The sequence below is a fragment of the Cavia porcellus genome, unplaced genomic scaffold (genome assembly GCF_034190915.1).
Source record: "Cavia porcellus strain 051 isolate PalLab524CR breed Dunkin Hartley unplaced genomic scaffold, mCavPor4.1 scaffold_33, whole genome shotgun sequence".
Taxonomy (NCBI): domain Eukaryota; kingdom Metazoa; phylum Chordata; class Mammalia; order Rodentia; family Caviidae; genus Cavia; species Cavia porcellus.
Window position 1 is genome coordinate 725,216 of NW_026947516.1, and position 26,449 is coordinate 751,664.

Here is a 26,449-nt window from a genome sequence, read left to right on the forward strand (position 1 = left end):
TAAGGACATTATAAGAGTCAGAGAGTAGGCATGCCGCCTCAAGGGGTCCGGGGCAGTTTTGTCCATCAGGTGACACGATCTTGACTTAACCAGACACCTAGAGGTGTGCTCTGCAAGTATTGTACACATCACTCAGGCCCATCCAGTAGTAACAAGTGTGTCACAGGATTCCACACGATATTTCTTCTAAGGATACTAGTCATTGTGGCTTGGCATAACTGGTGCCATCTTTTTTTTATTTAACTGATGCCATTTGAGCCCTGCATTTAACTAGTGCCCTGTATTTGACTCAGGAGAATGGAAAATTACTTAGAATACAAATCCCATGAGAAAAGCAGAATGAACTGTGCCCAGAGGAAAAATCAACCTGCTCAACAAAAGAAACAGGACACAGATGTCAACCAAAAATTAACGTAAGATGTTACCTGAAGTGTTTCCAACAGATGTCTTTTTGTGGTTCTCTGTTTAAAAGCTTTGTAATTTTGCAGTGCAGGGCCACTCAGTGAGACTCTGAAATGGGTCCACTCAAGTGGTTGCTGAACTCAGTTAGTTAAATTCCAAATTTATCAGTTTGGCTGCTTGGATTCCTACATTGTGCACGACCCCACCTCACTAGTGATGACATGTGGAGGAATTCAACAGGTAAAGAGGAATCTGCTGGGCAGGAAAAGCTACAGTCTGAGACCCTTAAATATCTCTGCCTTTTCACCGGGACTTGACCAAGGCTGTGGTCCATTATACCAATCGTTCTTTCCTTTATGCCTGGCAATATATTCACTTTCAACATTTGGGGATGTTTTTTGCTCAGGATGAAGCTTCTTTTAGGAAATAAGAATGTTTGCTTTCGTTTCATCTTTACTATTTTGCAGAATATAGCTATCATTTAACTCTCATTTCTCCACCTGCATGATAAATGTATTCCTTCTTGCAGGCATATACTCATTGTATTGAATGAAAGTCAGTGGACTGAGACAGTGTGAAAATCTTGAAAGAGAAGCCTGCTGCGTCATTTCCAAATATTGACCTGCAAAAAGGCAAAAAGGCAAAAAGGCCAGCCCGCCCTCTATCTCATTCGGTCCTGTCCTGTCCTGCACTCATGATGTCCTCTTACATCCTAGGACTGACCGTGAAAGATTTGTGCACACAAGTGAGTGCACTTTAAGAGGAGCACACTAAGTCTTTTAAGGAAATCGGGGCAAAGCTACAAAGCCAGGAGTAAACTGCTTCGATGCAATTATTTTAGGTGAGCTGAGGCTGACACTGGAGAAGACAGCATTGTCCAGAAGTTACTGTGGGAAAGTCATTTGAGCTCTACTAAGCCAGGCAGGCATTTATTTCTTCTATGTTCAGGGTTAGCTAGCAGTAGCCAGGGAGCCAAGAAGACACGGCTGCACAAACCGTCCAATCAGGCGAGCCGAGGTGGAAGGCTACACGAGCCGTCCAATCAGGCGAGCCGAGGTGGGCGGGACTTCCGGTGTCATGGCTCCCTGTCTGTGTCACAGTGCTGCAAGATCGCTGGGTTCATAGAGCGCCTTCGGGGACTTCTGCCGGCTGCAGGCCGCGTGGGAAGGACTCGGGGACACCGGGAAGCCGCGCAGTGGTGATGGTGCGGGACGGAAGCCGGGGAAGGGATGGGGTCGGGCTGAGGTCTGAGAGGAGGCGGCCAGAACCGGCTCTGGGAGCCGCAGCCTCCCGCCGAGCTCCGGACCCCGAGGTCCTCCGGGCTCTGGGGCTTTTGCCACTTTTCCCTCGGCGGGGTCCGGGTCACCGCCGTGTCCGTGAGTCGGTCCCCACCGTGACACTGCCCGCCCACGGTGCCGTCCGGTGTGGCCCAGCAGCGCCTCAGCGGTGTGGGGAGAGCGGGGCTCGGGGCGGCCCTGGTTCAGGGCGGCCTGGAGCTGGTGCGGCTGCGGGCGCTGGGTCCCTGGTCTCGGTGCTTTCAGTAGCAGAGCTGGGGATGTGACGGTTATATCTGCAAGGCAGGGTCTCAGACCCACCTCCTTTCCTCAGAAGTCCGGAGTTTGTAGTGTTTCCCCACATTGCCAGCCTCACACTAGATGGTGCTAATGGCCAAACAAGTTTTAGCATTGCAGGTGACGCGGGAGGAGAGCTTCCCAAGCGTGCGGTGAACTCCTTCGTGGCACACTCAGCAACCCAAACAATTATTACTTAGAGCTAGTTATGGGAGACCCCTTCTGACAGCGATAGTGAACAGACTTGCGGTCACACAGCTTTGTAGAATCAGGTCCTGAGCCTGACGGAGAAGGTCAGTGTTTTCTCCACAGGCTCCGGGTCTCCAGGCTGCCAACTCCCTGCTCGGCGCTTGCCTCTGCAACGCAGAGAAAAAGAGGCAGGAAGGCATGCTCCAAGGACAACTGTATTGCAGGTATTGCAAGAAGTGGTATAAGCTAGTGTGTGAGAGAATTGGGGCCACTCAGAACCATATTACCAAAAAAAATCTGGGGTGCAGTCCTGTTTACAGGATGGGTCCCCGTGGTCACCCCTTCCAAGCATCACTGTGTGGTTTGGATATTGCAGTTCTTGCTGGGCTCTTGGGTTTGGTGGGCTGCAGGGAAATTATCGGCAACAAGTTTAGCAACTTATTGTGGGGAAGTGCTTGCTGAGGGGGAGCTTAGAGGAGAGGCTGTAGCTACACAGACACAGGTGTGAAGCTGTAGGCGGTCTACCTCACTGTTTGCTGGGCCCCAGAGGCCAGGTCTCTTCTACCTCTCCGAAGGGTCAGTCCCTTTCCAATCCTCCTTAGGAGTCTGAGTGGCTCCAATATCAGGAGAGTTTTCACGGCAATCAGAATAGCTCGGTGGTTGTTGGAAGCCACCGGAGAGGGAGAACGGGGGCTGCTCAATCCAGAGCTAAGTGCAGATAACCACAGCTCCCTCATGGGTCATTTAACAGCCACTGATCACAGGTGACTCTGTATATTGAAAGTGACCATTTGAAACTCAGGTTCTCAAACCTTTTTTTTTTTTTTTTTTGGCTGTGTAGGATTTGAAGGAAACTGGAATTTTAGAGGAAAAGGGTCATTTTGCACTTGAATTACCTGGGACCTGTGAAGCTTGGTAGGGAGCGGCTACAACTCCTTGCAGTAGGGAAGGCTGCATTTCTTGTTCCCTGGGGAAGTTGGATCTTGGTCTCTGTCTATAGGTGGCTACGTCTTGTTACTTTAATTCTCATCAGTGTGGTTGATTACACAGTTCCACCTCAGGCCATTTTCTGGAGGTACTTTACTCATAAGGTAGCAAAACAAGGTATTCCTTACAATCAGGCTGTTTAAACAAGGCCTTCCAGAGAGTTTAGCATGCCGAGCAAACTGGTGTGCATGTTAATGTTTTAGCAGTGTGGGAAGAGGTAGTGTTTTCTATGAGGAAGATAACCCTAAGAACTCACTTCATAGGCGTCCTTGTTTTGTAATTCTGTCTTTTGTAAAATGTACATGAGCTTTTTTCACAGTTCTTGGAAAACTTGACACCAGGGTTATCTGTTAACCTGATATAAAATGTTGCAATGAACAGCTTTCCAGATCCTCAAATTTATCAGCCGAGAACTCTGACCCTATGGTGCAGCCAGTTGGGGGTGACCAGGAAACTCACTCCCTCCAGTGGCAGGAAGACAGTGACCGTCAGGGTAACAGGCGGCCTGTCAGCCTGCTGGCCCTTGTCACTCTGTGCTCTGTGCTGCTGCAGGAAAGTTCACCTGGCCAAGACACTTTGCAGCCTTTAGTTTCTTTTCTCCTGTTTGTGACACCACAGAAATCCTGGCTACCAGCAAGGCAGGGGAAAGGGCTCTTCCTCAGGGCAACTCTGAAAGTGCTGAGTATTAAACCCACACCGAGAGACACACGGAGCTGGGGTCTCTGCGTGGACGTGGGCGTGTGACACTGACAGCAGAGGGAAGGACAAGCTGTCACCCTCAGGTCACTGCTGTCGTCCTGTACTATTTCTGCAGGGCGATTTAAAACTGAGAGGTTGCGTGAGGAGGACTCTGACATAAAGTCAGGAAAATCCCCAGAGTGAGGGCTGCAGGCTGAGAATGGAATGGAGTAGAGGGGATTTTATATGGGGAGGAGCCGAGGGGAGCAGGAGGGAAGTGGGGGAGCAGGGCTTGCAAGAGGGAGGTGACATCAGCCGTGACAGCGGTGACCGCGTCCCCTGAGTCAGCTTGTCCTCGGTGACCATAACTGGAGGACGGTGGCTGCCGTGGCCTGGGGTGGGTCGAGGTCAGAGGCTTCAGGAAAGCAGGGAGCCTGTGACGGCTGTGACTGTGTCTGCTGTGTCACTGCTAAGCTCACTGCATCATCTGACAGGGAAAAGGGAAATTGGGACTGTGTTCTCGTCAGGGTTACAGCAGGGTGAGCATCATCACTGAAGTTCAACAGTGAAGGGTTTCTCCTGGGTACAGAGATTTCAAGATGTGTTTGAAGTTGTTTATCATTTGGTGGCTGAGTGTAGAAACGTGGCCCTGAGCTCCATAACCCGCATTGTTTTGTTTTTTAATTTTTGAGACCTGTTGTGACTCAGTTGCCTGGGTTCAGGAGACTTTTAATAGTGTGACCACCTGCCTCGTGCTGGGAAGACAGGCGTGTGACATTTAGCTGGCTCAAGGCTGGGTTCTCTGACCACTGTGGTTTCCCAGGTGTCCGTCGCTGAGGACAGAAAGCACCAGTGCGGCGGGCGGTGCAGCCTCGGTGGCAGCTGCTTGGGGGCAGAGGTGGGAGTATGGGGACACCAGGCCCAGCCGACAGCTGAGCAGGAGTCTGTGTCGGGGTGGAGTAAACATTGTGGGATGTCCCTGCAGTGTAACTTGCTGGATGCCCTGAGTTACATCTTTAGAACTAAAAACAAAACAGAAACACGTTTGGTGGAAATCTGCAGTTTTGTACGTTATTTACCTCCCTCACTAGTGGTGCATGGTGCAGCCCCTGCTCATGGTGGGGGACAGCAGTCCCACGTCACTGCTCTGTCAGCTGCTGGACGCCAGGGCGAGGGGCCAGTGGTTGCAGTTAACTTTCCTCCATAATTTTCATGACATATTTAGTATTTTATTATGCATTTGTCCATGGGTTACATTAATATCCCCGAACAGAGGTGAAGGAATGTGTGTCGAACAGGTTTGAAGAAGGCTTGTCAGTGCTGCTGTTTAATCAGGGCTATTGTGTGCATTTGCAGTACATGTTATTTCAGCCTTCTTTGGGTTGATAACAGTGATTTCCCATGTAACTCAGACAGCGTCTGTGGCTCCTTTCCCCATCTGTGTGGAGTCCTGTGTTGAAGGCGGCATCCCTCAGGTCGTCCCCTGTTGAGTGCTGTTGATCAGGTTCCCCACAGCGAGCCAGCCAGGGGAGGTAGCCTTGCTGTTTGGGAAAGGGAACCCTGCCGAGGGGATGTTTGTTTGGAGTGTGTTTGTTCTGCTCTGACTTTGTTTTGTTGACACTGTACAGAGGTCCGCTGCAGTGGTCATGTTCTCTGACTTCTGTCACCATGAAAAGGTGTAAAGCTGGGGGTGGCTCACACCTGTGGCCCCAGCACTCAGGAGGCGGAGACAGGTAGCTTGGTGTGAGTTAGAGGCCAGCCTGGGCTGCATGCTGAGCTCCAGTAAAGCTCGAACTGCATAGCTGTCTTAGTTACTTTTTACTCGTCGCTGAGACAAAATACCTGATGACCAAAGTTGGGAAAGGAAAGGTTTATGTCTTACAGTATTTGGAGGTTTCAGTCCATACTCAGTTGGCTCCAAGGCAGGGTAGCATGGGGGTCCGCAGTTCATGGTGGCTGCAAACAGCAAGGCCGAAATGGGCAAGAGGGAGAGACACACCTTCTTCCTGCCATTCCATTGTGTGCTGGCTCCACGCCTAGGCAGGCCTAGCACTGACACCATCACCCAGAGCTGGACAGTGAACCAATCACAGATGCATAATGTAAATGCATGAGGCCTGGGGGCCACCGACATAAACCATGACAATAGCAAAACAACATAAAAAGGAAAAGAAATAATAAAATAGAAATTTCACTGGAAAACACAGGGCAGAGCCGTGTAACACAAGACAGCAAGCGTGTGCAGGCTGGAGAGAACACGCTTCCTCCCCGGCCCTGATTCCCGCTGACTCTGGGAGCCCTTCCGGCTGCTGTAGCCCTGCTCAGCCTCTGCCTTCCTCTCCTGGCGGCTCGCTGCTCTAATCCCGCTTCCTCCTCCTCCTCCTTAGTGAGCTGATGGGGCCCCGTCCAGCACTCTCACTCACATAACGCTTTCCTGTTTGTAGTGTTTTGTATGTCTCTGTGGAGAGAGATGACCCTGAGCCTGTGTTCTGTGTCTCCGAACTAACAAGAGGCTGCAGAACCTGAATCCCCCAAGTGTCTCCTGGGCTCTGCGAGCTCTGAGCACGGAGCTTCCAAGCTGGCGTCCTGGAGGAGCCCGTGGCAGTGGCCTGTGGACAGAGGCACAGCTGGGGTGCAGTGCAGGGTTAGCTGAAGGTCCCCAGGCTCTGGTGCTCCCATCTGCCGTGGTGTCACCACAGGTCACGAAGCAGCTCTGCACACCTGTGACACCTGAGAAGTGGTAGTGGAGCAAGGCGAGCGTGTGCACGACGGACGGGGCGGACCTGGAGGAGTGTCTGTCACTCTGCTTCAGTCTGAAGGGCAGGGAAACTTGGCAGCTCTGTGGTCTTTGTCCATGTTGGGCTCCTGGTCACTCAGGAGCTTCTGTGTCCACTGCAGCAGCTGGGTCTGGGGTGTTCGGGCATCGGTGACTGTGCGCATCAGAAAACCTGTGAATGTGTCTTAGCTCTCCTGTTACACTCAGGACGCAGAGCCTGAGTGAGATTGATAGCGTGGGCGGAGCTCAGGGATGTGGGTCAGTGTCACATAGCACGGGACGGCCCTCCACAGGATGAGCTGTCAGCCCTGTCACTAGTGCTCTCCGTGCAGATGTGTGCTTCCCACACGGTGACCCTGCTCACCACCAGGGTTCTGCACCATGGCCTCCTGGGCATGTTCCTGCTGTCTGCAGACCCCAGAGAGTGACGGGTGCCAGCCGTGTGCTCTCCCCCTGCGCCCCTCATCCAGCCCATGTGCATCCGTGTGTAGTGTGCCCACGTGGGAGTGTGGGAGAGCGCTCAGCCTGTGTGTTCGTTACCTGCCCAACCTTATTTCCAGGTTTACTTGCATCAGTGTACCTGTAACTCCCCACTGGAGTCTGTCTTGGTGACAACTCACGTCCCTTTCCACAGCACTGGGACAGCAGGCTTGTCCAGCTGTGTTGCTGGTGTAAATGCCACAAGCACATTCTTTAGTGCCCTAGAAGCCGATCAGAGAAGATGCCGTAGATGCTCAGGCCCAGGAGCCTCTCTGCTGGGGCCCAGAGTGTGTGTCCAGCAGCATCGTGATGGACCAGAGACACTTCCATCTGGGGGCTGCCTTCCCGTTTCTCAGAGCCACCAGCATCGGCTTTTTCTAATTTGATGAGCGTCGTGGATTCCTGGGAATATTTCATTATGTATTTATATTTTTCTCTTTCATAGGTCCCTTTTATGCTTTTATTTTTTTTATTTTCTGTGTAATCGCTGGTTTAAAATATCTGCTTCCACTACATTTCATATTTGCGATGAGTTTTTTTTTGGTAAAATCTTTTTGTTTTTGGTATTTTACTGTCACTTGCAGAGGTTCAATACGCCTTCTTATAATTTTTCCATCTGCATGTGAATTTTGTAACTTTTCTATCCTGGGCCAAGATTCTAAGTTACTTTTTATGTCTTCAAAGTCACCTTAACATTTGTGACTTCCAAATTTTATATTTGAAGGTACCTCACTCCCAGTTTCTTTATGCAGTGCTTTTTTCTTCATGTTTTAATTTCTTGTTTTGCATGTTTTCTGAGTATCACGAGTGCGCGTTGGAATATCTGTGATGCAGAAATTAGGTTCACTCAAATGCACTGAGCAGTTTACCAGCTTGCGGAATGATCTGTACATTTCACTTCTTTGCCAACCGCAGCAAGTCTCAGTTTGTTTAAACAGTTATTGCTCGGTACTTTTTGTTGTTGTTTGTACTGAGGGTCGAACTCACGACCTGGCGCTTCCCGCGCAGGTGCTTACACCGCTGAGCTGCCCCCGGCCTCCTCCTCGGCACTTGCCATAACACACATTGTCTGAGTTCCAGGTGTGACTGCAGAGTGGTACAAGTCGCTAACAGTGGGAAAGGGTCATTCTGTTTCTTTACCGTTTAGATTTGCAAATATAACTGTGTGCTTCGTTTTTCATAAGAAATTCTAGCAGATATTCTTAAATTGGGGTTACTTTACTTGGGTTACACGGTTGTATTAAGCACATACCTAAGAATTGTGGCACACTACATCACCAGATTGGATCCTGAATGTGATTCTCCGAAATTCCGAGCACCCTCTACAGTTTCGTGTACACGTGGCAGTCTTTGAAAGAATATTTGGAGAGGATGCAATAACATTTTGAAGCAATCTTAGACTGCGTGGCGTGTCCATCACGTCTGAGTGACTGAAGGCCCTGGCTTGCCGCGGCCAGTGAGCAGGTGTTTTCATCCACCAAACAACAGACCTGCGGAGACAGAGAGAGCAGCTGGTGGATGCATCCCAGGCGGTTTCAGGAGTATTTGAAAAAGTTAAGGCAGTGCGGTCTTGTGATGAGAGGTACTTTTGGCAGTGTAGTGTGTCTCTGAAGTGTCTGTCACATCCTCGTGGCACAGGGACGTTCTTGCACTTTCAATTCTACTAATAAAAAATATTTGCAGTTTTCACTGATAGTCAGCTGAACACGGTTCGTGAACTGCAGACTTTGCGATCTCCCTGTGGTTTTTCTGTACTGACCTCAAGATCTCTTGTTCGGGACTTATGCTTGCTTGTAACTTGGATTCTGACTGTGTATCAAGTTACTTCACCATGGGGCAGAGTTTCAACAAATACTAAAGCTCTGCGAAACGCTGACTTTGTTCCCGTCCACCTTGGTTTTGGCAACAGTTTTGATTCCATCTTGATTCTTCTGTCACAAATACACAGACTTTTATCTCTTTGATCTCAATCTCCTTGTCACTTGTGTCTGTTTCCTGTGTTGTCCTGTGGTAACAGATGAATTTATGCTTCAGGTGACAGCGTGGTGTGGACAGTGAATATCCTGGACTCAGTTCTATTTTGATTCATGTACCACGTCCCCACCGTTTGTACCATTTGCTCCTTTTTTTGTGTGTGTTTTTCCTTTTTATCGGTACCGGGGATCGAACTCACGACTGCCCGCTTGCAAGGCAGGCGCTTATGCCGCTAAGCTAAATCCCCAGCCCCTATTTGCTCCTTTTTTGGTATATGTGCTTCATTAAGTCACATTATAACATTTTTCTTCATCAAATACCTTACAAGGTTTTTAGCAAAAATTGAGCTTTAGAAAATATTTTGTCAAAATATGAATAATCAGATCAGTTCTTTGTGTGTGTGTGTGTGTGTGTGTGATGAATTTCACCATGGTTTTATGCTAAAGAACCCTTTGATCAGATGAACAAACACAATTCCATCATCACATACACAGGTTTTTCCTGGGTGTGGTATTTAGATTAAGTCTAGGGCATCAGACAGGCTCGGTAACGTGGGACCACTCGGCTACGTGCCAGTGTGAGGCACTGTGGCAATGTGGCACTGGACTTGGCCAAGTAATGCTTTATCCAGGATTTGAAAACCATCTTGCGTATGTGTAATGTGCTTTTAGCAGATAAACCTATTCTCTGGGGTTGGGAAGTATTGTACTCATCTGATGATGCAAGATGCCACCCTTGCGCCGTGAGTGGACCTGCCCAGAGCAGAAATTCTATTCACTGTGCCCGTGGTGTCATCGGCTGCTAGTCCTCATTGTCCCCTGCTCTGTCTCCATGTCATCTGCCACCTTCAGGGCCCAGTGCTGAGGGACAGCACATCGCCTCTCTGTGGATATCACCTACCTGGGTTGGGCAAACTCTCTGGCCTTCCCCGGTCAGTTATGTCGAGCTCAGACTCGAAATCATCCCGCAGGAGACTCTGCAGAGTGATCCAGGAAAGGTGGAAACCCTGTCAGTTTCTCCTCGGGGACAGGATCAGCAGAACAGCGGAAGGAGGCCTTTCCTGCCACACCTCTCCTGGGAGCTGTGAGGGGGGTGCCCTCAGCAGCAGCACAGTGGCTCTGCCTGTCCTCCTCTTCCTCCGCCATCTCTCCTCTCCTCTCCTCTCCTCTCTCCCCGCCGCTCTCCCTCCCTCCCGAGGCCGGCCTGCTGTGTCTTTGCTCTGCTCCTTCCTGCCCTGCCTCCTTTCTTCCCCTGCGGCTCTCATCCCCCTCTTTCTCCATCTGCCTGCCTTTCCATCTCCCCTCTTCCCGCCTTCCTCTCTCCATGCCCTGCTCTTAGCCTCACCCAGAAGCTTCTCCCTCCTGCTCGCTGCCCGTGACGGAGTAGACATTGTCTTTACGCCCTCTGTCCTGACATCTCACTGACTGCCGACTGATTCATTCACTTAGAAATGCAGGCACAGCCTGGCCTGGTTTGCTGCTGCGGAAAGCCTTCGTCCTTACTTCTGCTGTTTCCCGAACACCCAGGAATGAAGAGCCTACCGTGGACTCTACATTGGCGCTGGACATTGTGTATAAGTGGGTATTTCAAAACTGCTTCTCGGTCTAACTTTTTTTTGCCTGAGACTTCCAAGTTGGACTTACCCCATATCATTCCTTGGAAAATTATTAATTTCTGTAGATGTGTAATATGAAAAACTCAGAGGTGTGTTTATTCACGCTTGGTGCTCATCTCTGCAGTCCTGCATTGGGGCTTTGCGAATGCCAGGCTGAGGCCTCCCAGCCCGTGACTGGTGCCGAGTTCGTGTCCGGCCACCAAAGGATGAAGAGAGGATGCTGGAGGCAGGTCAGGAAGAGGTCGTGGAGGGGCAGAGCCGCCGGCAGCAGGGTGTGCAGGCGGGGCGCACCTGGGTCTAGGCTGTGTATGCAGCAGGCCCGCGCTGCCCAGGGTCACACAGCCAGCTCATGCTGCAGGCCCCGCCGGTGAAGCGACCCCAAGCGGCTGTGGCACGGGCCCAGCTGAGCAGCCACTGTGCCTAACACTGGGCCACGGCAGCAGGCAGGGCTTTCTCTGCAGGGAGCTTTCACTGCAGCATAACTGTCAGTGCAAAAGAACAGAGGCGTCCTGGGAGGGCGGAGTGAGGGTCGGTGTTCTGCTCGTCTGTCCACTTGTTTGTTCCAAGTTCAGGCTTTCCTGAGATGAAGGTCCTGGTCACGGAGAACTCGGAGCTGTCATTAGCCTGAGGGGAGGCCCGCGGTCCTGGCCGTGGCGTCTGCACGTGCAGCCCGGTTCCTCTCGGCGCAGCCCTCAGCTGCAGACCCAGTTCTCCTCCCCTCAGAAGGGGCCGTGGCCGTGCTGACCCCTGTCCGTCTTACCTACTGTAACTACCTGCAGTCTGAACAGTCACAGGCAAATTTTACATAGGTGTTGACATCGCTCTGTCTGCGTGTCTAAGGTGATGATCGATGAGCAGTACGGAAGTGATTGTGTTAAATGCTGGTTGTCCACGCGAGATGCCCGATGGATCCTAGTGCCCGGTGGCCGAGACACGTGGATGGAAACGTGGCCCGAGTGACTCTGTTACTGGGTGAGTCGGGAGCCAACTGGAAGCCGTCAGAGCTTCTGGAGGCCGTGTACCTGAGTGTCGGAGTTGGCGCAGCGAGGGTGAGGGGAGCTGCCCCTGCCACTCGGATGCTGCCCGTGTGCTGCCCGTGGGGGGGCCTCAGGGCTCTGCAGCAGAGGCCATCACAGGTGGAAGTTCACCCCGCAGCCCACCGCTCTGAGTGAAAGTAACCGTCTCATTAAATATCCTCATCAGACGCAGAAGACGCCTGCATTCTTGGTCGTTACAGGAGCTGCCAGGGCGGCCCGACCTGACTGTGCACCTTGCAGTCTCCGCTGTGCGTTTTCTTTGGGTCTGCTGCTCCTGCGTGTCTTGCTGGCCACAGTGTCCTGGCAGCACTTTCTTGTGGCACACATTAGCCTCCTAACTCCTGCCAAGCGTGGTTCAGTGGCTTAAACCATACAAATGGCTTCTTGCTAAGAAGTTGCCATTTTTGTTCTATTGTTAAGAGGACGGAAGCGCTCGTAAGAGCTGCCCTGGCTGAAGTGTGTTTCTGGAGTTTTTCTTTTTACTTAGAGAATTGTATAAAATAACTTGTCATACATCTGAAAGGAGAGGAGCTGGGAAGCACTGCCGGGGCCAGATGGGGAGCCCGGGTTCTCCAGAGCTCGGGGAGAGGGGAAGGTGAGCAGCAGTGAGGACTGGGCCCGCGTCACGGTCAGCGTGCCCAGGTGACCCTTATGAGCGCTGTCCCAGCTAATCTGCATTTTCATCTGGGTACTTTGCAGTTGTTACATTTGGAAAGTCCTTCATATTTTCATTTATACTTGCAAATTTAATATGCTTAAAATTTGAACCCTGAATCTTTGAAACATACATGGTTGCAGATGGTAACTGCAGATTACCTCAGAATGCTGTCATATTTGTACGTATGTTCGAATCTTTATAGAGGTGCTTTGCGTTTCATTCTCTAGTGTTCTCTGTGGTTTTCTAACACTATATAAGGGTGAGGGTTTTCTCCGCCTCTCATTTGCACTGCGTATTCCAGGCTGCTCCATGTGGTCTACGGTGTCCGCAGGACTGCATCCCAGTGTGCTCCAAGTCCGCAGTGGGTGACCTGTGGGTGTACAGCAATCTAAACCCTCTTAGAAATGTGCGTTTGATTCAGACTCAGTCCTGCACCTCAGAGAGTCAGCGTTTCCACCCCTGTGCCTAATTCCCGGCACTCAAATCCTGATCAGTAGTTCTAACAATCTAGATGGTTACTAAGGTCCATTTGAACATAATTTCTTGATTGCGCCATAGAATCTGGGGCAAGAGATTCATTGTAGTTACTCCTCTCTGAGCGCGATAACTCTGTGTGCTTTTTAAACACCTTGGTCTCTGCTGCTGTTTTCTACAAATCCAGTTTCGTTGCCTTCAGGGCTGTGTCTGTTTCCCTTCACCCGTTTTTGCATAACGCAGACTGTTGCCTGACTCTTCATGATTATTCACTGCTTATGTTGCGATGTATTTTGCGTGAGTTATTTAATTCTGTCCTGACCCGTGTTTTCCTGTCCTCCGTGGACTTTGCTGTTGTTTACTGTTCATGGGTGAACACCTGATGAGTCTCATGAGGTGAATGTCAGAACCACATCGTCCTTGGTCAGCGGTTAGGGCGGCAGCCTGGGGTGGCTGGACCTGGGTGCTTCGCTCCTGGCAACGCATTTGTTGGTGGAAATGTTCTAGGAATTCGGCTCTTCGCAGAAGTTTTTGTTTTGCTTTGTTTTGTTTTTCAGTCCAAACATGAAAACAAAATTTTCAAAACAGCTTGCTTTTCCCCAACATATTGTCAGAACATTGAAACATTTTTTTCCTGCTGCTCGCTGTCAAAACCTGGTGGTGTTTTCTGAGGTGAAACTGAGTGACTTTTACACCCTATGAAGCGGCCCAGGGAGTTTCCCTCTCAGACTCCCGCACTCGTGTTCATCAGGGCACTGGCTCTGCACTGCCTTTCTTCTGCTCCTGGTCTCCAGTCAGAGGACCACTCCTGCCAATCTGCATCCTCTTTTTCCTGTTTGCACACAGTGGGTGGGTTTCTTTTTGAAGGTTTGGGGTTATTAAATTTGTTGGCATCTTTGTCATTTACAAGGAAACAGTGGTTTGTGTGTCATCCCAGCTGACCTGGGAAACACAGTGTGTGAGCTGCTCTCTTGATGCTTAGGGACAGCATTTCATGCTCTGCTCTCCTCCCCTGTGCCCCATGAAGGCCATACAATCACAGTCCTGGGCGGGTCTGCAGCCCCAGCCTCCTCCTCCTCCTCCTCACAGGGTGGGGGACAGGACGGGGCCCAGAGGTGCTGTTCAGAAGCTCTGGGGAGCATGTGGGTGAGTGGGCATCACCTCACCCCTGCCTTCTTCCTGCTGGACTTGGGTCTGTGCTGCCCATGCCCCGTGCTGGGCTTCTGGACCAACACTGACCTGCAGTCCTCCCCACAGACACCTTGTCAGCTGCAGAGTGGAAATGTAGCCTCTGGCAGTGGCTTGGTCACATGGAGACCAGGAGCACATGTCAGGAAACGTGCAACATTAGAACGTTTACGTTCAACCGTGGCCAGTTAAAACGTTAATGTGAAAATGTGGAATAATGTTTAAACAAAAATATGACGTGCAGGCTGCTTAGTGTCCAAGGATGGTTTACTTTCCCTGCAGAACACTTGCCGTGAGCGCCACCTGGTGTCGCAATTTAAAATGACGGTGACTCAGGCTGAAGATCTGGAGGCGCTTGGACCCCAGGGTAGAGATAAATTGTCTGGACACCATTCTGGGCTCCTGTGAATCCTGCAGGGTGTTTCTAAAGCAAAACAGTGCAAGCTGCTCATGTATATAAAATGAGAGCAACTACATTGACACAGCACAGAGAAAACGTCCTTCTGTTACTTCAAAACACGTCTGAGTATTGGAATGGAGGTAGGAGGGGTAAGGCCTCGCTGAATGACAGAGCAAAGCGTAAGTTTGTGCACAAGTCCGAGACAAAGCCAAGGTGGTGGTGCACGCCTGCCATCCCAGCCCCTGCGAGGCTGAGGCAGGAGGGTCACTGTGAGTTTGAGACAAGCTTGGGCTACACAGTGAGCTCAAGGGCAGCCTCAACAGCACCGTGAGACTCTGCCTTAAAAAGACAAAAACAAAAAGGGAAGTCTAAGAGAGGCAGGGCTTGAGGCAGCAGGTGAAAGTCCTCCTCTGGCCGGGGGGCTTCAGCAAGAAGGCAGGCCTCGGGTGTGAAGTGACTGATGACCTCCGACCTGGCCATCCCTGGGGTTCAGGGCATCCTTTCTCCCTGCAGAGCCCGCCCCTAGCCCACGCTGCCCTGCCTCCTACACCCGGGCCAGAGTCCTTTGTCACACCCCATTAGCATGGCAGTGCTTCCTCAGGGCAGCCTGCAGCGTTACCAAGCAGAGGACCATCCTCCAGCTGGGTCACCGAGCCCAAGTACCCAGAGCCACACACCCGCTCCTGAGTCCTCATAGGAGACACCTGTTCCTCTCTGGATGGCTGGCACAGCGGCTATCCGGCAGGCCTCCCATTTCTGACACCATGACCTTAAACTGTGCAGCAAGATCAGGTGACGGAGGCCAGCATGGACACCTGAGCACATTGAGCTTGGGCAGCCTGGCAGGTCACACCCTCCTCTCCACTGTGGAAGGGCAGGGCACGGCAGCCTCTGAGGCCTGAAAGTTGAGGACTAAATGCAGCTGCTTCAGAATTGCTGGCTTCAGCTCTTTATTCTCAAGCACAGCTGCTGACAGGACTGGCTTGGAAAGGAAGGGTCGCCCTTCCTGGTTACTGCACAAACAGCATCACCAGCAGGTGTCGCCCTCAGCAACTCAGGAGTCCCACAAGGACCCAGTGGCAAAGCTTTGGTCCCCGCGGTTTGATGTCTGGAAACTCGACTCCTGTGCTAGTCAGAAGTGTCCAGTAAGAGGCCAGCTGGCCCTGCAGGACCACATGCTGTGTGACTACTCATGACATACAGAGCTCTGGCCAGTTGCAATCTGGGGATTTCGCGTGGAGGCTGAAGAGCACCTCTACTGCTCGCACCCCAGTGGTGATGCCTGCTGTAACAACCTCACACCAATTCTGCATGGAAGGAGAGCAGAAGCTGACAACCCTCCGAGCACTGCACTCAGAAAGCAAGAGACAGAATGGGAGGATGAAGGCCAGGAGCAAGCCGAAGTAAGAACTTGGTTTAAGGATAATGAGTTTCCAAAAGCACAGTAGTCACACATTTACTAGCAGTTAAATGGCTGGTTCTGTAGTTGTATTGCAAATGGAATCAGAGACTTTACACCCGCCAAGGAGCCGTAAAAGAGGCAGTGTAATGGGGTGGGTGGGCTCACAGGTGGATGCCGACACTTACAGAATACAAATGCCAAATTCTTGTATATTTCAGCAGGCCTGCTGGGGAGGAAATTTAGGAACTAATCTGAGAGTTTGCTCAGGGTTGTGCAGTGGGGTGCTGAGATTACAGAAATCCTTCATGGTGGAGCTGAACCTTAGCCGCTCAGCAGTGGCGATCTCTACCCAGGACAGCTCCTTCCTCTTCCTCTGAAGGCCAGAGTGCCTCCTGCCTGTGATCCTGGACTGTGTGCTGAGCCCCGTGGCCTTTAGCTGCCTTCAGGAGCTGTGCTAAACCGCGAGTTCTCGGGTCTGTGCTGCAGACCTGCAAACACCCCACAGTGCAGGCTCTGAGACCCCCTGCTTGCCATTGTAAACATGTTCTGGGTTATTCTGTCTCACGTACTTGATGTGAGAGAGAGCGTATTCCTTTTCTGTGGTGTATAATCACTATATTCTGGGGTATGACATAGACTTTAAAGGCATCATTCTGTATCTAAAGCATTCGGGGGGCGGGGGGTATTTCTGCCACTTTGCTGAAATTTGTCACTGGCATTGTTGACTTTTGTAATATTTCTGGCCAAAACGCCTGAGATCTTTTTCCAAGTGGAAAGGAAGAGCGTACTACTGAGCTTGCTCTGTCACAGACCAAAGTCTGCTGCGCACAAACACTGGGGGACAAAGAAGTGCAAACAATCTCTCTGGACACTAGAGGCGGCGTTCACTGCGGTGAAGAGTGCAGCCAGGTAGCCTGGGCCACGCCAGGGTTAGTGTGGGGTCAGCGCACGTCGCTGTTCTCTGGCTGTGTCATTAACTACATAGCATCCTGCCCGTTCATGCCAGCACTTTCCAACAAAATGGAGTTTCCTTGGCGTTTCAGGGAATGTTGCTATGTGCGGCCTGATTGTAAAAAGATGAGCCATGGTTCTGTGTGTTTATGGTGCTTTGAGGGTGAGAGCTCAATGACTTAGAGTGACTTCTTCAGAATTTACTTTTGATGATGATAACATCATTAAAGGGTCGTAGTCTGGGCGAATGTTAAGACCATGAGCAACATTGATGATTGTTTTTCCAGCTGACTTTGTGTTTGGCAGCACGGTTCTCCTAACGTATTACATCTTGATTCTTAAATCATTTATGGAAAGTGAGTTTTCTCTTCATTGCTCATGTTACTAATTTCTGGTTTCTGCCCTGTAACGCCACTGTTGGTTGTGATCTTGTGGGCCTGAGTCGTGGAGACAGCGGACATTCCTTTTTCTGATTTTAACGTAGCATCCAGACGGTGCCTTCATTCAGGACTCATGGGCTGGTTCTGTCCTCTGTCTCTTCCCAAGGCATGAGGTTCTATTTCATTTTTTCTTCTTTGGTGGACTCTGTCTTCCTGCGCTGAGGGCTATTTGTCACTTTCTGTAATAACAGAGCCGTGCCCTTCACGGTGAATTTTGAAACTGTATGTTAAAGAAACTGTCGCATTTGCAGGCGTATTCAAACTGAGACTTTTTCATCCGTTTTTCCTTTGATTATCAGTCCCTGTGTGTGTTAAGTTTCCAGAGTGCCGGGATCAGTACGTGTCATACACATGGCATCGTGCACATCCCCATCTCTTTCCTTAGGCCACCTTTTTGGTCACTGAGCCCCAGGACAGCATGGCTTCCATAATCCGTCTTCAGAGTTCTAAGACGTTCTCCAACAGAAACTGTAAAGGTTTTCATTAGCTTTCCAGATTAACACGTGTAGTATTTGGAGACTGTTGATGAACAGGAAGAAGCAGAGACAATGGAGCAGCACAGTGAAGACAGATGAAGGATCTGGGGAGACCGAGCTGATGCTCACGGGAAGGAGGCCAAGAGATGGGGGATGAAGTGGGTGGGGAAGGAGGAGGCCATGCGGGGTGCGTGGACCTGCTCCCGTGCTGAATGTGGTCAGCGTCACTGCAGGGCGGACTGATGGGAGGTTTCCTAAACTGAAGGAAAATAAAAGCCCCTTAGCTGCCTGTTTTTCTTTGCATATTGAAACAGCAGTCAGGTCTCCACAGGCAACTGGCTGTGTTTTCCCAGAATGCAGTGCTGGAATGCGGGGGAGGGGCGCTGTCACTGGTGCCCGAGGGGACGGGCAGGCCCGGCTTCCTAGCAGGCATTTGGATGATGTAGTTGAGAACTGCACTGTGTGTGTCTTGGGAGCATCTGGACCACAGGAGAAGCTCAGGCTTGTCACTGCACGTGGCCTGCCCCTCCTCCCCACTCCACCTCTCCAGGTCTTTCTATCTCACAGGCTGCTCCTTGTCCTAGTTTGGCTGTGCCAAAACTGTCTATGCAGTTGCCCAGATCGGTTACCCTTCTCTGGGTCTCTTCTGATGCCCTAAACACCCCAGGAGAGAAACAGGGTTGCTTTCATACCCCTTCTTAGCCAAGGTGGGTGGAGCTCTCCAGGGTAAACTTACACAGGTCACATGTAACCTAGTGCGGGAAGCAACAAAAGGTAGAAATTCAACAGCACTGTGTAAGCAGAACTGGAAAAGGAAGCGATCAATGCCCTAAACAGCAAGTTAGAGAACATGCATTTTCTTTGATGCCTCAGAGCAATTCTTCACGTCTTTGTTTCTTACTTTTTTCACTTGGATTTGGATTCGTAGGCTTCTACTGTGACTCTTGCTTTTGTGACTTTGTACTAGTAAACTTAAGTTTAACCAGGAGGAGAAGCACTGTCCCATCCCACTGTGGCTTCAGCACCCAATTCCAGGGTAGCCTCACAGGTCCCGTGAGAGAAGTGTAACTGGATGCAGAATAACTGTGTGATGACCTCGATACGCATAAATATGTGGAAAAGTCAGCCTCACATGGGGTGTTTCCGGGTAGAGTTGAGAGACCTCATGTTTGTGACTCACTGTTTTTCCTGGAATCCATATCTGATGATGCAGGAGGTGGTGACCTTCGAGGATGTGGCTGTCAGCTTCACCGGTGAGGAGTGGGCTATGCTGGATCCAATCCAGAAGAAGCTCTACAGAGATGTGATGCTGGAAACCTTTACGAACCTGGCTTCCGTAGGTAAGGAAGATGCCATTTCGGGTCCTGCTCATCAGCACAGTGTCCTTAATGGGAAGATGGAAACGTTATGTGTGAAACGTTACGTGGCCAAATGGTCACCCTGTACTGCGAATCAAACTGGACTCTCCCAAGTTTCATATGTTTAGTAAGTCATTACATTCCTGTTTCTACCCTTTAGGAAGGGACTCAGATGACCAGCACGCTGAAGATGAGTACAGAAATTGCAGGAAACATCTAAGGTAATTTGTAGTCAGAGAAGAAAGATCCACAAATGTCAGAATATTAAACCCAAGGAAACTACACAAATGAGATCCTGTTCAAACTTCTTTAACTTCACAAAATTTCTCAGTGGATTGAACATGTCTAATCTGACAGCTGAATATTTGAAATATTCCAGTGTCTGAAATCCATTTGGTATTCATCTTATGCCATCGTTGAGGTAAAGTAAAAGAGCAGTTAGCGGGATGCCTGGGTACCCCCTGTAATGCCAGCACCTGGAGACTGAGGCAGGAGCACTGCCACCAGGTCAGGCCAGAGTGGGACATACAGTGAGTTCAAAGCCACTGACTTCAAAGCCCCAATGGCCGTGATGCCTTAGCTGAAATTTTAAAAATTAAAATAAAAAAATTTACAAGTTTTTCCATGCTCAGGTTCATACATGTTTTCAATGAAATTGAATTCAGACATTGAGGACAAGACGATATGAAGCAAATTTTTTGTGTGCACCAAGAGCTAATTTCTAATGGTATATACATGTGTTTTTAAAAGACCACTTCCATACTAAACAAATTATACGTGACGTTATATGTAGTTCAACGTGATGTACACATTCAGTGTTTGAAAAATTTTAATATTGTGGATATACGCAAAATCTAAATGAATACCACTGTTCTGATCTGATTGATTTCTTTTCAAGCAGTCCTCCAAAAACCACAGATGACTCATATTCCAAAATATTAGAAGGCACATCTCCATGTCATTGGCGGGACTGTCAGTGTGCTGTAACATCTGTGCCGATGGATACGGAGATTCCACAGTAAAAGAAATGTAGACGTTGTATTTTATCATCTATACTGTCTTTTTAAAAAACAGGTTATCACTGTGTAGTCCAGGGTGACCTCAAACTCACAGTGACCCTGTAGCCTCAGCCTCCCAAAGGCTGGGATAACAGTAACACACCACCCTCCCAGGGTGTACCCAAGTATACTTACACTGCGTGTATTCCCCAAACGTTTAAATAATCATATTACAGTGGTTCTCAAATAACCATTTCTAGCGGCACAAATCGGAAAAGCTAACCTCCGGCAAAAGCCTAAATATCCATCCTCAGATGAACTGACTAAGGAAATGTGGAATTCACTTAGGCATAAAAGGACAGGCTTCAAATCCTAGTATTCTAGTAAACTGAGGCAGGAAGATCATGCATTCATGCTTAGCTGGGTAACTTAATGATTGATGAGACTCTTGTTTCAAAATAAAAAAAATGCATGTGCATGTATCTTAATGCTAAAACCATGGATTCAATGTCTAGTATAAAAACATGTATTCTATCCATATAATGGCTTAGTATTCATGCCAAGAAGAATGAAGTGTCATTTGCCAAAATATGGATGAATGTAGATACCATAAAGTTAGATTAAAGAAGTCAAAAAGAAATTTCAGTATCAAATGTTCTCTTCTGCATCAGAATCCCACCATATGAGCTAAGGAGTAAACAGGAGAGAGATGGTGGCAGAGAGAGAGGCAGGCACTGGAGGGGCTGAGGGGGCTGAGTGGAGGGCAGGGGATGGGGTCATGGGGGGAAAGGTGTAAGGGTCACCAGTGCATGGAGCTGGGCTCAGCAAGCTGTGCTGCAGTTCCTCAAAGTGGAAATAAATATTGGGAATTGCAAATGGGTCAATTACAAACTCAATTGAATCCTGTTTGGGTGACAGCTGCATCCCAACCATCTGGCAGACTGCACAATAAGGCGATGGTTGTGTGTTCTTAAGGGCATCAAAGCAGATCTCCTCGTGGTGAATAACTACTACAAAGATGCTGTAAAATGTGAGGCTGATTTGTTACTCTCCCCTCTTACAGAAGTGAAGAGGTAGAGCAGTCCTGGCAGTATCAACTCTGGTATCAACAAGGTGAAATGGTTTCTCCGACACCTGACACAACTGTGCAAATGAAAGTCGTTGGTATAAAACCACATGAAAGTGTTTCCATCATTACACCAAATGATGTGCAAATTGGAGCAAGCAGTCACAGTGAAGTAAATATGTACATATGTGTATCGTTGGGAAAGGATTTTAATTATCACCATGATAGTCAGGCACATGAAAAGCCTCACTTTAGAGATAAAACCTGTGGACTTGAACAATGTGGAAAATCCTTCACTAACAATTCATTGGCTAATGATGAAAGAAGTCACTTGGCAGAAAAACCGTATGTATGTAAACAATGTGGGAAAGCTTTCAGCAGAAGAGATAGTTGGCGAATGCATGAATGGATTCACACTGGAGAAAAACCGTATGTATGTAACCAGTGTGGGAAAGCTTTCAGCAGAAAACATAGCTGGCAAATGCATGAATGGATTCACACTGGAGAGAAACCCTATGTATGTAAGCAGTGTGGGAAAGCATTCAGCAAAGGTAGTACTTACAGAATTCATGAGAGAATTCACACTGGAGAGAAACCTTATATTTGTAACCAATGTGGGAAAGCTTTCAGCACCCAAGATAGTTGTCGAATACATGAAAGAACTCACACTGGGGAAAAACCCTATGTATGTAAGCAGTGTGGGAAAGCTTTCAGCAAAAGTAGTAGTTGTCGGATTCATGAAAGAATTCACACTGGAGAAAAACCTTATGTGTGTACCCATTGTGGGAAAGCTTTCAGCACCCGTGATCGCTGCCGAATACATGAAAGAAGTCACACTGGGGAGAAACCCTACATATGTAATCATTGTGGGAAAGCTTTCAGCACAAAAAGAAATTGTCAAGTACATGAAAGGATTCACACTGCAGAGAAACCCTATGTATGTAAGCAGTGTGGCAAAGCTTTCAGCACACGTGGTGTATGTCAAACTCATGAAGCAACACATACTGGGGAAAGACCCTATGTATGTAATCAGTGTGGGAAGTCTTTCAGCATGAAGCATAACTGGCAAATGCATGAATGGACTCACACTGGGGAGAAACCATATGTATGTAAGAAATGTGGGAAAGCTTTCACCACAAAAAGGAATTGTCAAGTACATGAAAGGACTCACACTGGAGAGAAACCCTATGTATGCAAGCAGTGTGGGAAAGCTTTCAACACAAGTGGTGTTTTTCAAAGGCATGAATGGACTCACACTGGAGAGAAACCCTATATATGTATACAGTGTGGGAAAGCTTTCAGATCACACTCAAATTGTCAAAGACATGTACGAACTCACACAGGTGAGAAACCCTATGTATGTAAGCACTGTGGGAAAGCTTACAGCACAAACAAGGATTGTAAAATACATGAAAGAAGCCACACGGGGGAGAAACCATATGTATGTAAGGAATGTGGAAAAGCTTTCAGCTCAAATAAGTATTGTAAAAAACATGAAAGGAATCACCCTGGGAACAAACAGTACGTGTGTAACCAATGAGGAAAAATTTTTGCTACCGATGATAGTTCTCAAAACCATGAAAGGCACACTATGGGGAAATCCAGTGTATGTAAGCAGTGTGGGAAAGTTTTCACCAAACTGAATTCATGAAAGAATTCACAGTGGAGAGAACCTTACGTGTGTAAGCAATTCAGGGAAGCTTTCAGTACACGCAGTGTTTGTCAAACTCCTGAAGTGACTCACTGGGGAGAGACCCTACATATGTAGCCAGTGTAGGAAGTCTTTTAGCGTGAGATAATTGGCAAATACATAAAATGACCCCCACTTGGGAGGAACCCTATGTATGCAAGCAATGTGGGAAGCAGGAATTATCAAGTACATGAAAGGGCTCGCCCTGGGGAGAAACCATATATAGGTACACAGTGTGGGAAAGATCAGAGTTCACACTCGAATTGGCAAAGATATGTATGGACTCACAGGGGAGAAACATTATGTACATAAACAGTGTGGAGAAGTTCACAGTGCAAACAAGGATTTTAAAACACATGAAAGAAGCCACACTGGGGAGAAACCCTATGTATGTAAGTAGTGTGGGAAAGCTTCATGGTAGTTACTAAAATCCTGACAGAATTCACACTCCAGAGAAACCCTATGTATGCAAGAAATGTGAGAAAACTTTGAGCAGGCCAAATAGTTGTTAGGAACATAAAAGATCCAACAGAGGACACAGCCAGCACTATAAGCAATGTGAGAAAACTTTCAGATCACAGAAAGATTGCAAACGACATTCATGAATTCACACCGGGAGAAAAACTATAGGTAATGTAGGCAAACCACACGCAGAGATGGCCTGGGCATGAAAGAACTCGTACTGCAGGTGAAATCCTGCGTGTGTAAATAACAGGAGCAAACTTCACCACACAGTGTGTTTGTGAAACACGGGAAAGAAATCAGCGTGCAGTGTAAACCTGTGTACTTAGCCAGTGTGGGAGGCGGTGAGCTCCCACGGTCTTTATCAAAGTCGTGAAGGGCACACTGTTGGAACGCTGTGTATGTAAGCAGTGCGTGTGTGCGCAAGTACACAGAGGTGTTGGGGAATACATGAAATAAACTACACGTGGGAGAAAGTCTGCAGACACAGGAAAATTCTGTGCCGAGAGCAGTGTGCATGGTAACAAGGAGAGTACCTGCCTCGCTGTGTGAATTCACTTAGACGTGGATCAGACTGAGGAGAACCTTTCCTTACAAGTGTTGTAAAGCCTCTGTCCACACAGGTATCAGTACACACAGGGATTGATAATGAAGAGGTCGGAACACGTAAGCAACGTGGGGTTTTGTTTTGTTTTTTGTACCAGGAATCGAACTCAGGACCATGCGCTTGCAAGGCAGGTGCTTATGCCGCTGAGCTACATCCCTGGCCAGTGTGGGGGGTTTTTCAATTAACAGAAATTCATGAATTACATATACGGGAAACCCTTCAGTTCTTGCAATACATGAACATGCTCCCACTAAAGAGCCATCCCATCTAAGTGTGCCATGCCCATGACATCAGAAACTGGAAGCTCATGAGCGTTAGTGTGATCATGGAGCGTGAGGAATCCCCATTTTTGCACTGCTTTCCATGAATCGTGGCATTGCACAGAGGAAGCGTGTGTGAATGTGTGTAACACGGGCACCTGTGGTCATTTCATCTTAGTTTATCTGGCAAACAGTATTGTGGGGACCAGTGATAGAAAAGCTTTGCACGTGTGATGAGTTGTCCTGCATTTAAGGGCACTACGTCAAAACCCTGTGAGTGTACGAGGTCTCGGTTATAACATGTTTTTTCAGATCCTTTGTTCACTTTTTATATAATTTAAACATAGAAAAATGAGTTGTGTAAAAATGAGACATCAAATGTTTCTGCAGAAAATACTGCAGGAGATATGCTGACGTGTAAATACTGTAAGCTTGTCTCTTAAATAGCCCTCTGTATTAAATGCTTTTAAGTATAAATATAGCTAGGCAATACAGCTCAGCAGCGCGGTGCCTGCCTGGCAAGTGCTGGGTTCTGAGCTTGATTCCAAGTAGCAAGAAAACAATAAAAACAGTTAACATAGTCGAGAGCAGTGGCACGCCTCAGTCCCAGCACTGGGGAGGCTGAGGCAGGAGGGTAGTTGTGGGTTTCATGCCAGCCTGGGGTACATAGCGAAGCACTCTCTCAAAAATAAGAAACACAAACAAATGCTCACATAATTCTGCATATTCTTGTGATCACAGTTTTTAAAATATTGTATTTAAACTGTGATCACAGTTTTTAAAATATTGTCTCAAGGTACATAACAATTAACTTCATTTGCACTACATTAGATCGTAAGGTGAAGAGACTTGTATTTCTTATGTGATGCTAGGCTTAGTATTTTTAGGTTATATTTGTTTAATCTTTCTTTCTGGGGTTTAGTAATTGCGATGTAACATGACTCAAAGCGGAATTTCCCTTAACTGTTCCCATTTTCCCTTTAGTTGTATTTAAAACGTTACCGCACACAGTCCATTATTCTACCAATAAATTTGTAACTGGTTGTCATATTTTATTATTTTATGACTAGTAATTTCTGTACCTGTGCTTAAGTGGTCATCTGTTTTCAGTGTGTAAATTAACAAATACCACGTTTTTAGTGTTTTAAGATATTTGTACATATCCCAGTAAAGTTGCAAATTACACACAGTGTATGATTTTTCATGGTTTCTTCATGAGAACCATTAATATGATGTGTGTACTGTATTGCTTGTTTCTGTCATTAAATTTCACTTTTGATTCTCATACTGCCGTGGGTAGTAATTACTCAATCAGACATCCAAAAATACCTGCATTTTTGTAGGTCCCCCACTACCAGGGGCCAGCAGGACCATGTATTTTCTTAAAGAAGATGCAGCGCACTGTGATGATTCACTTCTTCAGCAGCTCTAAATGTTGATACGATTTGTCAGCAAGGACATCCTCAGGAGTTTTTTATCATGTTTATTTGGTTTCCATTCCTCATAGTCAATCGTCAAACCATCCATATATCTGTATCCGGAGTCAAATTCAGAACCTCACACTTACCACGCGGGCACCATGCCATGGAGCTAAATCCCCCAGACGGGTTTCTTTTATGCTGTGAACACCATTTGTGCTTAATTTTTAAAGGGGACGCTCAAATCAGTTATAATAATAGAAACAGGGATTTTTGACATTCATTCGTGTTCCCTTTCATCAGCTTTAGAGACAAATGTGTGCTGATTCTGTCACCACGGTAGCTCCCCCTGTGTGATTGAATGAACTGATGTCTCCCCCCACCGAGGACTCCGCGAGCTGTCTCTGAGACGTCTGGCGGCTTGCTTTTTTGCCCCCTTCTCTGCTAGCGCTTCCATCACTGTAAAATACCCCGCATCGTTTAGGCTTCAGTTCCGCGGCTGCTCCATTTCCCATGAGGTTGCATTCCACTGGTGCTGGGTCCAAGCACATTACAAGTAATGCTACCTCTAAGCAAGTGTCAGCCACCTCCGTGACGGGAGTTATCGGTGCTTCTCCCCTGAAACAGCTTTGCCTTGACGATGTAAACATACCCCGCTCTGTTGCTTGGCTCCTGTACACTGCAGGTGCTGATCCAATCACACACACTGGGCACAGAGCAGCTACGGCTGGCACAGTTAGAGCCCTCTGCAGTGCCTGGAATACTTCTGTCATTGTACCCCCAAAGGAGTCAGGCAAATGGGGTTATTACAGGACTTCAGAGCCGTAGATGAATGTGCGTTCTCTGTGGATGTGCTACAGCCTGGACCAACCAATCCAACAGCTGCTTTCAT

The 26,449-nt window shown here is 48.3% G+C and overlaps 3 protein-coding genes across 5 annotated transcripts in view; all 3 read left to right on the forward strand.

Moving 5' to 3' along the window:
• LOC101787477 (oocyte zinc finger protein XlCOF6-like) overlaps positions 1-26,449 on the forward strand; it is a 502,509-nt gene that overhangs the window by 386,756 nt on the left and 89,304 nt on the right. The window lies entirely within an intron of this gene.
• LOC106025945 (zinc finger protein 14-like) overlaps positions 1-26,449 on the forward strand; it is a 431,103-nt gene that overhangs the window by 294,407 nt on the left and 110,247 nt on the right. The window lies entirely within an intron of this gene.
• Positions 1,100-25,424, forward strand: LOC100730223 (zinc finger protein 791-like). The gene is made up of 6 exons (XM_063242740.1): positions 1,100-1,147; positions 1,528-1,606; positions 2,286-2,386; positions 18,912-19,038; positions 19,217-19,277; positions 21,118-25,424. The coding sequence occupies exons 1-6, from the start codon at positions 1,100-1,102 to the stop codon at positions 22,658-22,660; spliced, it is 1,959 nt and encodes a 652-aa protein (XP_063098810.1). The 3' UTR covers positions 22,661-25,424.